Consider the following 14654-nt stretch of genomic DNA (forward strand, 5'->3'; position numbering starts at 1 on the left):
AAAAGTAAAAACTAAAACAAAAAATGGAAAATAATAAGTGTTGACAAGGATGTGGAGAAATTATAACCCTGGTGTGCTGCTGAGAATGTAAGATGGTGTAGCCACTATGCAAACAGTATGGCAGCTCCTCAAAAAGTTAAGCATAGAATTATCATATGATCCAGTAATTACATATATCTATCTATCTAATCTCCAACAGAATTGGAAGCAGGGACTTCAATAGATATTTGTACACTGATGTTCATAGCAACCAAAATGTGGAAATGAAGCACATGTCCATTATCAGACAAATGGATAAACCAAATGTGGCATAAAATAGAATCGTATTCAGTCTATAGAAAAGAATGAATTTCTAGTACATTACAACATGGATGAACCTTGAAAAAATTATGCTAAGTGAAATAAGTCAGACACAGAAGGATGAATATTGTATGATTCCACTTACATGCGGTACCTAGAATAGGCAAATTCATGGAGATGGAAAGTCAGGGGGCTGAGGACTGAGGTGGGAGGAATTGGGAGTTAGTGGTTAAGATCACAGCGCTTCAGTTTGGGATGATGAAAAAGTTTTGAAATAGACAGTGGTGATGGTTGCATAACATTGTAAGTGTTGTAAGTGTGCTTCAAGCCACTGACTTGTGTACACTTTTATGTTATGTATATTTTCACAATAAAAAAGTAGATGCAAATTGTGCCTGCATTTCTCAGAGTAGGAAAAGGAAACAGATGCAACCAGCTTATTGAGCAAGCTGGACTCAGCAGGTGTAAGCAGAAAGTAACTTTACTCTCTCCCATTACTGATTTCAAATGTCTTCTCTGCACCTGTTCTTTAACTGCCTTTGAATGATATTTTATGAGGTTCCAAAGCCTGTCTTCCTTGATTGGTAAAGTTGTCATCTGATGTTGGCACCCTCAGATTGTGGCAGATTTTAAGTGCTGTCATTTTCTAGGGTGATTCGTGGGTTCTTTTGAGGACCTGAAGTGACAGAGATCTTTCTCTCACAAGTCCCTTGACAGAGGTAATGCCTTTGTCAGCTGTCTGCTTGCATCTCCCCCTAGGACCCTGGTTAGGACCCCCAGACCCTGCAGGCAGTCTTCTCCAGCAGGGGCCCTCAGAGTCTAGCATCTGCTCCTCTCGCAATGTATGCATTCTAGTCACACCAAATTCTGGGTGTGGACTGCTGTGGAGAACTGGCCAGCCTCAGTTTCTCCCCTCTGGTGCCCACTGGGTAGAAAGAAATCGAGAAAAGTCTCGGCCCTTTGACTGCTCTGAAATTCCAAGGAACTGTTAACTAGTGCTCTCCTCGACCTCCTAAGAAACTACCTTCTCTTCAGTAGTTTGAAGGTGAGAATGAGCTACTACCTGCAGAACTGGCTTCCCAGTATCGCTGTGCATCTTCCTGCACGGACTGTGCAGCCCTGTCCTTTAGAATGGGGGAGTTCTTCAGTGTATTGTGGGGCCCCTTCCAAGGCATCAAGGGGTCCATTTTAATATCTTCCTACACTGGAGCATTAAATCATCCATGTCCCTATATTCCAAGCAAATCCTTTATAAAATACAAGGGGGCAGTGAGGGGGAATGGAGACATGTTTTATCTGTCATTCTTGCATGGGATCACTGATAACCCCCAGCCTTCCGCATCATACACATGTCACGTGAGAGGGAACTTCAACACTTGCACAATCAAGTAAACTTCCAAGGACTGGGATGCATGCTTCCCGACTCTCTCTAACCTTGGTCCCTGGTGGGAAACAGAGCCCTTACAGAAATATCTTGCCACCTTTTGGGATGAGCACTGGGTGTTGTATGGAAACCAATTTGACAATAAATTTCATATATTAAAAAAAAAACTGAAAAAAAAAGAAATATCTTGCCAAATATATCTGCATCTTTTCCTGCCTTATGAAACATAATTTAATGAATGTAGTTGAATTAAAAAAGAGAGGGAGAGAGAGAATCTTGCACGTCTTCAGTTCTGAATGTCAGTTCTCCTAGTGCACATAGCTCCTCAGATGCACAGGAGTCAGCTTGATGTATAAATTGTGTATCTGTCCACATTCCCCTTCCCCAGTGCAGATGTTTAAACAAATGCATACATTTGTTTAAAAATGAAATTTCACTTAGAACCTTGCCCTTAAAAGCAGAGAGAGAGAGAGAGAGAGAGAGAGATCTCCACACCAATACCCATTGTAGTGAAATTTTTATACACTTGGGAGAAAAAGAACATGTATAAGCTTCCTTGTGTGCATGTGTGTAAGGGGCAGGGGATAAAAACAAGTTATGTACAAAGAATCAGGGATAGACTAGCTTATGATTAGCAGCAGAAACTGATTTGAAAAGACTTCTTGTAACAACATGAGAAACAAAAGACAGTGGAATAAAATCTTCAGAATATTAAACGAAAGTGATTTCCAACCTAGGATTCTATACCCAACCTAATATCAATCAAATGCAAGAGAAGGTTAAGAATATTTTCAAACATGCAAGGTATAACAAAAATGTATTTCTCAGGCACTATTTTTGTACGTAAGCCACCAAAATGAGGGAATAACAAGAAAGGCATAGGAGATTGGATAAGGAAATTTCCCAAATGATGGCAAAGGTGGAGAGGAGTATGACAGCTATGCCCTGATACACAGATGGCATCAGTCCAGGCTTCAGGAATGTGACTCAAGAGACAGGCACATGGAGGAGTGACATCAGGATGCCTTCTCTTGTATCATCTTTTTAGACTAGCTCGGGGAAACCATTTCACCTTGTAAATGTACTTTATTTTTTCAAGTTTATTTATTTTTTAGCAATCTGTACACCCAACATGGGGCTCAATCTCATGATCCTGAGATCAAGCATCACATCTTCTTCCAACTGAGCCATCAAGGCACCCCTCTAGAACAGTTTTTGATTTACTGAAAAACAGAAGATAGTGCAGACAGTTCCCATATACCTTCTCACCCAGTTTCTCTTTTTATTAACATCTTGTACTAGTGTACTTGTTACAACTGAGGAAACAGTTTTGATACTCGCTAATAACTAAAGGCCCCAGCTTAGCCAGATTGATTTAGTTTTTACCTAATGTCTTTTTGTGTTCCAGGATCCCAACCAGGATGCCACATTACACTGAGTAATCAAATCTCCTTAGGCTTCTCTTGACTGTGATAGTTTCTCAGACATTCCTCATTTCTCATGACCTTGATAGTTTGAGAAGGGCTGGTCAGGGTTTTTTGTTTTCTTTTGTTTTACTGAAGTATAGTTGACAAACAATGTCGTATTCATTTCAGGTGTACAACATGTGGCTTGACATTACTCAATGCTCACCATTATAAGTGTAGCTATCATCTGTTACCATCCTATATCATTACAATATTATTGACTATATTCCCCATGCTTCATTCAACTAATAACATCTTGAAGCACTTTCCTCTCAATCAAAAACTACCCCTTCCCCACTCCTGCCTCACTTGATCATTTCCACTGAAGGTCAATGCATAAAGGAGGAAGAAACTTCTTTATTCCCTAGGACCTCTAAAGATATCTTTATTTGGGACAGAAATGACAAATGCTGAAATATACCTTCATCTTGAGAAGTTTTTGGTTCCATATCCAGCAAAGCTACAAGAATGAGTGGTAAGGTGACTCTCCACAGCATTTTGAGGAAGGCAGATGGTTTGAGGTAGGAAGAGATCTAGGAGAGGGAAAGTAATGCCAAGTTTCTTTCACTGGCCTTTACCTATTCGACTTCCCTCCAGACAGTGTACATACACACTGTACACACACACACACACACACACACACACACGCACACACGCCCACACACAGTTTGTGGGGAAGGAAAGCTTAATGCCCTCCTTATGAAAGAAGGGGAGGTGACAGAGATATTATGATGCAATGAGGGCCGTTTGAAGGACACTGGTAACATTATGAGGTCAGGATACTTACTGAAATGTTTGCATATATGAAATGCATTAGATTAAGTCAGCGTTCCTCCCTGCTAACATCCTAGTGACGACTCTGACTCCTACCCACAGTATGGGATTTTAAGACCGAAGGAATGAGACCTGGGACAAAACTGAGACAGCAGGGAGGCACTGTACCAACTGGAAGGTTTTCCAAGTTGGCAAATTTCTGCTATTTATTTCTGTACAGAAATAAATAACCCTCTGTCCCTATGGATATCAAGGAGGAAAAGCATTTAAGCACTGCACTTCAGATTAGCAATTTCAAGACAGCCTTGAAAGGGTTTGAAAAATTGATTGAACATGTAGCAGCCCAGAAAAGAGATGAAAGAGCAGGCCTGTTTATACAAAAAGAAGGTAAGATCAGTGATTATAGGGCACCCAATTGGGTCTGTGGATTAGAACTGTCCAATGTTTTAAGCCATCAAAGAGAAGCAATGTTGCTTAATAGCAAAGACATTGAATGGGAGGCCTGAGTTCTGACTCTGTCCCTAACTAGCTAAGTCGTCCTGGGGAAGCTTTGTTCATTTCCTTGAACCTAAATTTGAGACATCAAAAGTAAAATTAAGGGGTTTCATTAAGTGGCATCTAAGCATTCTTCTGTGGGATCTACCTCTGATGTCTTGCTGGTTGACCTGGGATTCCCAGTAGTGCACAGTGACCATTAGCGAGCCATAGAAGCTGCCCTGCCACCTCTTAAGGGTATCATGAGACCATAAAGACATTCATAAGCAGGGCAAAGTTTTTCTGAAACTTTTGTTCACTGCCTGGGCCTCCCCTTATGTCTCTAGGCTGGAATAATTTGGAGCATGCCAAGGTAAGGGGAACAAGGTAGGCAGTGGTCTGCCAGGATCATTAACAGCAGAAATACCAACACAGAATGGAAAGTACACCACCGTGGTCAGGACTCAAGGGGACAACTTTGGGGCACTGAGGACAGCAGTGACAAATAAGGCTTAACAGCAGAGTAAAAGACTAATGGAACAAATCCTGCTGTTACAAGAAAAGCAGCAGAGCCCATACAATTGCAAAGGGGTCAGCATGGCCAGCCTCTTAACGTGCCAGGCTGGACAGCCACAAATGAGTTAAATTGTTGACTTTCCATATTCAAACACAAAACTGGTATTATTTGAATAGTGTTTAAGAATTTGTAAATCACCTTAATAAATATAATTTAATTGATTCTCACAACAAATATTACTGTTATTGCTATCACCCCCATTTTACTTGTTAAACGATGGGAAGTACAGGTACATCTGCCCAAGTCACTCAACCTCTATGTGTTAGAGCTAAGACTCAGGGCTTCTGGATGTAGTATTTAGATGATTGTGAACTTGGCTGGGCTTTCTAAACCTGTAGACAAAACTTTTATTTTTTAATTTTTTATACAGTTAAAAAAATTTTCCCCAGTCTGTTTACCTGTAATTTATCTGTAATTGATTTTCCAAACCCTTACCACTTTTGTTGAATCCTGTCTGGATCTCAGCTCCCCTTGGCCAAGCTTACATCATCATAAGAAAAAGCAATGCCAAAAGACAAGAATTCTCTCAAACTCCCTTTACTCCACTTCTGAGTTTCCCAAACCAGCACCTATCATTCTCCTATCCCTCCTCTTCTCCAAAGCTATCACTCTACTGCAACAACTTCAAAATCTCCTTTTTTTTAGCTTTGTCCTCTCAAACTAAAAATACACCCAAACGTCCTGACCTTGACTTGTTCTTCCCTATAAGCTGCCACTGTATGCCTTTCCTTTGATTCACCACTAAATTTCCCCACAGTGTCACCACTTAATTTTCAATCTACTCAAGTCTGACTTCTCTCATCACTTTGCTGAAAATGCTCTTACCAAGGTATTTCATCACCTAATACGGCTGCCGAATTCAATCAATTGTTTTCATTTTCCAGCTTACTTGGCTATTTCACTGCATTAGCAGCTTGCTGCCTCTGCTTCCAGAAACTGTCTCCTTCTGGGTGTCTCATCACACCTCTCTCTTTTTTTCCCTTTCTCATTCTTTCTTTGCCTTTTTTTTTTTTTGAGCCTTGCCTGTGTTCTCTATCAACCTTAAAGCAGAGACTCCATCTACATAGTCTCCTGAGCCAGATATCTTTCTATAACCTTTGACTATTTCATGATGGTATCTCACTCTTGGGTTATTACAACAGCCTTTCAATAATAATAGTCTTCTTGCCAAGTGTTATTGCCTTATTTTTGAAAATTTTTTAGACAAAGAAAGAGAACATGAGTGTGGGAGAGGGAGAAAGGAGGAGAGAGAGAATCTTAACCAGGTTCCATGCTCAGCTGGAACCCAATGCGAGGCTCGATCCCACCACCCTGGGATCATGACTTGAGTCAAAATCAAGAGTGGGATGCTCAACCAACTGAGCCACCCAGGTGCCCCAAGAGTTATTCTTTTAATTTTTTTTTAAACTGACACATTGCTGGCTTATTAACTCAGCGTTAAAGTCCATATATGTTAACTTGACATTCGGGGCTATTCCCAGCCATGCCTCAATCTACCTTTCCAGCCTCAGCTCCTGGAACTTCCCTTCATAAACTTTCTGTCCTAATATGAACTTGTCAGCATTCCCAATGACTTATGACTCTGATTTTGCACGTGTCATTCTCCAAGTGTAGAGTGCCTTTCCTCCCTTTTTTGTGCCTATAACTTTTGCTCATCTTTTAAGACCCAAATCAAATGTCATCTCTTTGTAAGAACTTTCCCCAGGCAAAGCCATCCTTAGCACACTGTTAGCTTACCACCTTGAGGAATTTCCCTGCTGCACCTAACCTGCTGAAATGTGTGTGTTCCTGCCTCTTCTTTGCCATAGCACTTGAACTGTGAGTGCTTTGAAGGCTTTATAACCTTATGGTTAGCCCAGAGTCTTATATCCAGGAAGTACTCTTGAAATGTGTGCTAAGCAAACAAGTCAATCTTGCTTTCACTTAAAGCTTGCAATCACAAAGCCACATTGAAAAACTTCCTTCCTCTATAGTATATATGTTTATGTGTATGTATATGTAAATATGTATCTATACAGAAAGAATATATTTTAATAGATATATAGCAATATATATTTTATATAATATTATACTATAATATCCCACAGTATAATGTACAATAGATATGTAGATATACAGTATAGATTTGATAAAAAATAAGAAGTACAGATAAATTTCCTTCTATGAGAGAGGGACTGACCTAAAAGATTGAGAAAGAAGAAATATAATCTTAACTTTCATCAGACTTCTAATACTAGCATATATTCATATTTATTCATAAGTACTGGAAAATAGGGTCTACTTCTCATGATAGGCAAGAAGCTAAGAACTAGAGAGAATGTTTTTAATGTAACAGTGTCTATCTCAAAAATGATGTCAAGGAATTCACCCAAGAAATTCATCTGTGTAATATTACTGTTCGATCATCTTGTCATTGACCTGAGAAAATTAAAATCACCCAGGAAAGGAAAGTTTCATCATCCTCATCCAGTGGCATTTACAGTGAGACTCATTTACAAGGAGACACATCATACTCACAATGGTGTGAATTTAAAGCAGCTAAACTATTTGAATATCTCATAGGAATTTTACATTTAATATGACCAAGAGGGAATGCTTTATTCTCCCCCCTCCAAGACCCATGGTCCTTCCTCAGTTGCTTCTGTTTTGGTAAATGACACCAATACTTGCTGAGTTTTAAAACCAAAACCATGAGTGTCATTCTAGAACAGGATTTCTCAACTTTGGCACTATTGACATTTGGGGCTGGATGATTCTGTGTATGTGTATGTGGGGTGAAAGAGGGGCTATCCTGTGCATCGTGGGATGGTTAGTATATCTGGCCTCTACCTACTAGATGACGTAGCACTTCCATTCCTAACTGCAACAATCAAAATTGTCCACAGTCAACATTGCCAATGTCCCTGTGGGAGATAGACGGCAAATCCTCCCCTGGATGAGACCTGTTGCTCTGGAATCCTGCTTGTCCTTCACTCCCCTCTCCTGCCCCCAACAGCTTCCAGTTATAAGTCTTTGTCATTCTACTTCCAAATATATCTCGCCATCGCCAGTGCTACCTCTCAGTGCCTACATCACTTATCACCCAATTGAGGACACTTTCAAGAGTGAAAGGGGTTGTTATTATTAACTAAGTTGAGAATATCAGTATAAATTGGACTTTCCGAGACAGCCCAGGATGTACATTGGCTAGTGCATCGTTCTGGCCAAGCCTCCACTACCTGAATCCCAGATTAATGCACTAGCCCTTGCTAGGTTTATAGCTGTCGCTCTTATAGCTGTCACTCTTTATAGCTGTCCTTACAGCAGCCAGTGTGCTTTGAGAAAAGTTTAAGGCAATACCTTACCATCATGCTTACTCTCATGCTTAGAATAAATTACAAACTACTGACTCCAGCTTAACCCTCCTTCTTGGTAATCTCACCTCACAGCGCTTTCCCTGTCCTCAATATACTCCATATCCATAGACTTTCTCAGAACATGAGTCTTTGGTTGGCCTCTGCCTAAAATGCTGTTATCTAGCTTTACACATGGCTGAATTCTTTTTGCTTATTAGGTCTTAGCTTAACTGTTTTTACTTGTGTCCTTAGAGAGGCTTCCCTGCCCACCAACACTGATAGATAGAGAATTCTCTCATAGCTCCCTATTGGTTTCCTTCCTAGCACTCAGCTCACTCTATACCTAATAACTTTTACTTTGCTCCTAAGGTATAATATACATACATTGGAGCCCAAAGAACACAACTAATCTTAAGTATATAGCACAGCAAATTTGGACATTGGTAAACATACCTGCAGCCGCCAACCAGATCCAGACAAAGAACATTTCTAGCATCCCAGAGTCTCCTCATGTCCTGTCACCTCTCACATTAGATAACCATTAATCTAATGTCTGTCTCTAGTAATTAGTCTTGCCCATCACAATCTGTAAATAATTTATTTGTTGGTTTACTTGTTGATTTGCTGTGTCTTCCACTAGGACATAAATTCCCAGAGGAAGGGAACTTGTCTATCTAATTTTGCATTCTAATTCCAGTGTCTAGCTCAGTTCCCACACATAACAAATTCTCAATGCACCTTTGCTTCTAATTCCTTCTTGCCTTTAGACAGAACAGTAGCTCCCAGGTGAATCACCAAGTTTGGCAAAATCAATATTCAAGTATGGTGTGTGTGTGTGTGTGTGTGTGTGTGGTGTCCAAATAGGTTCAAAGAACCTATCAAGAATTACTCCCTTTCCTTGAAGATGGGTTCTAGCAGACACTCTTGATTGGTAAAAATTTTCCTGACAGGAAGGAAGTAATTCACTTTCCGATCTTTGTATTCCTGAATAGAACTCCTAAAATAGTTGAAATATAAGTTTTGGAGGAAAAACTAAACACCAAAGTAAAACATTTTCTTCTAATATTTTAATCAAGGGACTAGTTCTGTTTCTAATTAAAAGAACCTTAAAATGCAGCATAATCTGGTTTTAATAGGTTGAAATAATGAAATAGATTAGAAAATAGAAAAAGGAGCTGAGAAATGCAATATAGTCCTTGGAGCCTGATAACGATGTTCCTGCACTTTGTTACGATGCAGATGCAATTGATTATGACAAGTTTTATGCAGCCGTGGAGGAACTCTTTGGTCCAGAAGTGAAGAATCAAGATGTGAAATGTTTTTACAGGAAGCTCTGCAATAACCCTGATGTGTCTGTAGACTGGTGTGAGGTAGTCATTTTTCATGTTCATTGTATGAAATCTGGGTATTATTTCTCCTTGTTCAGGATGAATAATTTAATCAAAAAGTTACTCCCACAGGGGTTAAGCTCACAATGTGTACACGGTATGTGTAAATTCCATAAAGATATGGCCACCATTAGGGTGCTTGGGTGGTTCAGTCCATTAAGCATCTGACTCTTGATTTCAGCTCAGTTCATGACCTCACAGTTGGTGAGATCAAGCTCCGCATCAGGCTCTGTGCTGACAGTGTGCAGCCTGCTTGGGATTCTCTCTCTCTTCTTCTCTCTCTGCCCCTTCCCTGCTTGCACATGCTCCCTCTCTTTCAAAATAATAATAATAATAATTTAAAAAATGATGTGGCCACCATCCCTAACTGAAAGTGAGTTAGAGGTTTAAGTGTATTATTAATAGGTAACTCTTAGACTGAGCCGCCAAATGGAAGAAGTATACATGCCATAACAATAACCAAGATGTTAATTGCCTTTGTTACATTCTAAATGAAATACTCCTTTTCAATTGTTTCATTGTATACAAATATAATATAGAGAAGAAAGAAAAGGATTATTGTTGACCACCTCTTACATTTCCTGAGTCTCTTCTTTGTCAATGTATCATTGAATGCCTTCCACCATTGCACATAGAAGAATGTTTGGTGAAGTGATCTATGTATCATGGCAAAGGAGAAAGGATGCCTCTGATCTTTGTTTAAACTCACAGAAGGCTACACTCTGTAGATATTTTTACAAACCAGATTTTTCTTATTCTAAAAGGATTAAGGTAGCTTACAATTTTAAAAAATTGCACATGTGCATACAAAGCACTTAAAGTAATATTAAAAATTAACAGGCTCTTTTTTATTAATCAGTAGATACCATAGACAAAATGAAAAGATTTAAAGGATTTGACTATCACTTATAATAAGCTAGTAGATATATAAAAATAGAACTTTGAACCCAAGTTATAGGTAAAACACATCTTCTCAACTATATGTGGGGCCATCAGAAAACTGTACGTGTATAAAGCTAAAAAGAACATTTCAATAAATTCCAATATAATAAAATTATAAACCAATAATAAAAGATAGCCCAAATCCCCAAGAACCAATCAAATAAGAAATAATCAATTAGTTTTGGGGAAAAATTGCAAACAAAAAAAATCTATCAAGCCTTTAAAGACTACATAATTCCCACATTATACACATTTTTGTACAACTCAGGAAAAGCTGAAAAGCTATCCAACTCATTTTACGAGACTAAAATAACATGAATTGAGCAAAGATACAATGTCAGGGAACTATAGGCCAATATTACTTATTAATACAAATGCTAAAGTCCTAAATAAAAGTTTAACAAGTTGCATCCAGCAGCGTATTAAAAAATCATTCCCGGGTAGAATTTACACCAGAAAAAGTAAAGGCAATTTAATATTAGAAAGTCCTATAACAAATTTCATTTAACAAGTTCAAGGAGAAAAAATAGTACAATAATCTTAATTAGAAGTTAGCAAACCACGACCCGTGGGCCAAACTGGACAGCCATTGTTTTGTGAACAAGGTTTTTTGGAACACAGCGACACTCTCGCATCCACATACTGTCTGTGACTACATCTGTGCTACAACAGAACTGAATATTGTGACAGAGTCTGCAATATTTACTCCCTGGCCCTTTTCAGAAAAAGGTTGCTGACTCCTGAGCTTAAAATAACATGAAAATTAAAAAAGACATTTGATAGAAATTCAATAGCTGTTCTGCTTCTAAAAAGAAAAAAATCTTGGCAGAATAGGAATGATAGACATTCCCTTTAATTTGATTTAAAAAAAAAATTGTGTTCATTTTCTGAGGCTGCTGTAAAAATATCCCACAAATTTGGCAACTTTTGCCCTCAGCTTTATTGACAAACAACATACTGTGTAAGTTTAAGATACACAACGTATTAATTTGTACATTTATCTATGTCAAAATGGTTATCGCCGTGGGGTTAGCTAACACTGCGATCATGTCACATAATTTCCGTTTCTTTTTTGTGGTGAAAACATGAAAGATCTACTCCCTTAGCAACTTTGAAGTGTATAAAGCAGCATTTTCTTTTTTTTTTTAATTTTTTTAACGTTTATTTATTTTTGAGACAGAGAGAGACAGAGCATGAACGGGGGGAGGGTCAGAGAGAGAGGGAGACACAGAATCTGAAACAGGCTCCAGGCTCTGAGTGGTCAGCACAGAGCCTGACGCGGGGCTTGAACTCACGGACCGCGAGATCATGACCTGAGCAGAAGTCGGACGCTTAACCGACTGAGCCACCCAGGTGCCCCAAAGCAGCATTTTCAACTATAACCGCCAGATTATAACTATGATCCCCAGAATGTATTCATCTTATAATTGGAAGTTTGTGCTCTTGGCCAGCATCTCCCCTCTTCTCCCATCCCCCATCCCCCGGAAACAACCATTCTAGTCTCTGTTTCTGACTTCAGCTTCTTTTGAGTCCTCATATAAGTGAGACCATGTCTTTCTGTGTCTGAGTTAAAAACTTAGCATAATGCCCTCAAGGTCTGCCCACGTTGTTGCAAGTGGCAAGATTTCTTTCTTCCTAAACTTAACAACTTCAAGAAACACATTTATTAAGTCACAGTTTCCATGGATGAGGATTCTGGGCACAGCTTAACTGGGTCCTCTGTTCAAAGTCTCACAAGTCTGCAATCAAGGTGTTCTCATTTGGAGATTCAACTAATGAAGAATCTGTTTCCAAGCTCATTCCAGTTGTTAGCAGAATGCATTTCCTTGTTGTATGACAAAGGGACTAAACTTTTTTTGTTTGTTTGTTTATTATTTTGAGAAGGAGAGAAAGTATGACTGGGGGAGGGGAAGAGAGAGAGAGAGAGAGAGAGAGAGAGAGAGACAGAGAATCACCAGTAGGTTTCACACTGTCAGTGAGGAGCCTGATGCAGGGCTTAAACCCAGGAACTGTGAGATCATGACCTGAGCCGAAGTTGGACGCTTAACCCACTGAGCCACAAAGCACTTACTAAGGGACAAAGCTTTTTATTGGCTGGAAGCTGGAGACTAGAAGCTGCCGTTATTTTCCCAGAGGCTGTCTGCAGTTCTTTGCCATATGACCCGCCACATAGGCAGTTCACAGTTTTGCTTCTTCAAGGCTGGCAGGAGAATCTCTTCTCCAGAGCCCCCGAAGACAGTCTTATATAATGTAACATAATCATGGGAGAAACAGTCCATCACATTTGCCTTATTCTTTTGGTTAGAAGCAAGTCACAGGGTCTATGCAAGGGATAAGGGTTATGCAAAGGGGTGACTCATTGTGTGGAGGGAGGGGAGTTACTTAGGATGTGCTTACCCTAGAGACTTATAGAAATCTAGTTAAGCAAGGACCATTTTTAATGGTGAAATGCTAGAAACACTCTCATTAAAGTTAAGAACATGAAAAGGATGCCTATTATCTTTACTACCCTTCATTTTACTGGAAATTGTAAGTAATGCCAAGACAAAAACAAAAACAAAAACAAAAAAAGGAAAAGGAAGTAGCATGTAAAAAAGTGTAATAAAAATATAAAAACATATATAATTAAAAATGCAAGTTGTCATTATTTGTAGATAATGTAGTTGTCTACCAAGAATACACAAAGGAATCACATGACAAACTATTAGAACTAAGAGAGTTCAAGAGAATTCAAAGAAGATAAACATGTCAGAATCAATAACTTTCACAAACATAAGCAATAACTCACTCCCAACATATGCACATAAATGTAACAGGAAGTTTCCATTCACAAGAACAACAAATAGGGGCCCGGGCGGCTCAGTCAGTTAAGCATCCAATTTTCGCTCAGGTCATGATCTCATAGTTCATGAGTTTGAGACCCGCATCAGGGCTCTGTGCTGACAGCTTACAGCCTGGGGCCTGCTTCATATTCTGTGTCTCCTTCTCCCTCTGCCCCTTTCCTGCTCACGTTCTGCCTATCTCTCAAAAATAAATTTTAAATTTTTGTAAAAAAAATGTGTTAAAAAAACAAGAATAACAAATAGTAGAAAATGTCAATGGATAAATCTATCAAGGAATGTATAAGACTATCACACTTAACTGAAGGATTAAGAGAAGATCTGGAAAATTATTAAGGCACTCAATTTACAAAGATCTCAATTGTCCCCAGTAATTTGTTAATATTTATAAATGTAATAATTCAATAAAATAGATTTTTGGAATTAATACAGCTAAGCTAATAGATACCCAACACATCAGTAATTGAATTTTAATACATCTCTTCTCAATTTAATAATTCTTATAAATATTTCAGGTTGCTTTTAGAAATTGAAAAACATTCTCACAAACTTCTGGTGAGTACTAACAAGCCTGGAAGCTTCCAGTCTCCAGATTAGCATGAAGATTCTACTGTGTACCATATTTTTAAAGCTTTTTCTTTTTTCAAGGAATGAAAAGTAAAAATACGATGTTCACTTCGATCTTTACTTGATTATGATATCAAAAGCAAATATATGAAAGCACCATATGTATAAAAATATATATCTAGGTGAAAGTGGAAAGGGATTATCAGAGAACAAGGCTCATGTATCAAAGACAACAAATTGTAATTGCCAAGCTTACTTCTTTTTCCTTCTTTCTCTCCCTCCTTTCCTCCCTTCCATCTTTCCTTTTTGTTTCTTTTCTTTCTTTTTTTAAAAAGCCTGTTGTGCCCATGGAAATGTTTTAGCAGAGCTTGCATTATAAATATTTAAGCCTTCTGGGGGCGCCTGGGTGGCTCAGTCGGTTAGGCAGCCGACTTCGGCTCAGGTCATGATCTCACGGTCCGTGAGTTCGAGCCCCGCATCGGGCTCTGTGCTGACAGCTCAGAGCCTGGAGCCTGTTTCGGATTCTGTGTCTCACTCTCTCTCTGACCCTCCCCTGTTCATGCTCTGTCTCTCTCTGTCTCAAAAATAAATAAACATTAAAAAAAAT

At 38.9% G+C, this 14654-nt stretch overlaps 1 protein-coding gene across 1 annotated transcript in view; it reads left to right on the forward strand.

Moving 5' to 3' along the window:
- The first annotated feature begins 4166 nt into the window (after positions 1–4166).
- WDR64 (WD repeat domain 64) overlaps positions 4167–14654 on the forward strand; it is a 136751-nt gene continuing 126263 nt past the window's right edge. Inside the window, exons 1-2 of the mRNA XM_047077344.1 lie at positions 4167–4311; positions 9550–9680. Coding sequence (XP_046933300.1) covers positions 4167–4311; positions 9550–9680 — 276 coding nt within the window. The remainder of the gene's footprint in view (positions 4312–9549; positions 9681–14654) is intronic.

This window comes from Lynx rufus, unplaced genomic scaffold (genome assembly GCF_022079265.1).
Source record: "Lynx rufus isolate CCGP_SWC_20201006 ecotype Redwood Valley unplaced genomic scaffold, mLynRuf1.p SCAF_15, whole genome shotgun sequence".
NCBI classification, from domain to species: Eukaryota; Metazoa; Chordata; class Mammalia; order Carnivora; family Felidae; genus Lynx; species Lynx rufus.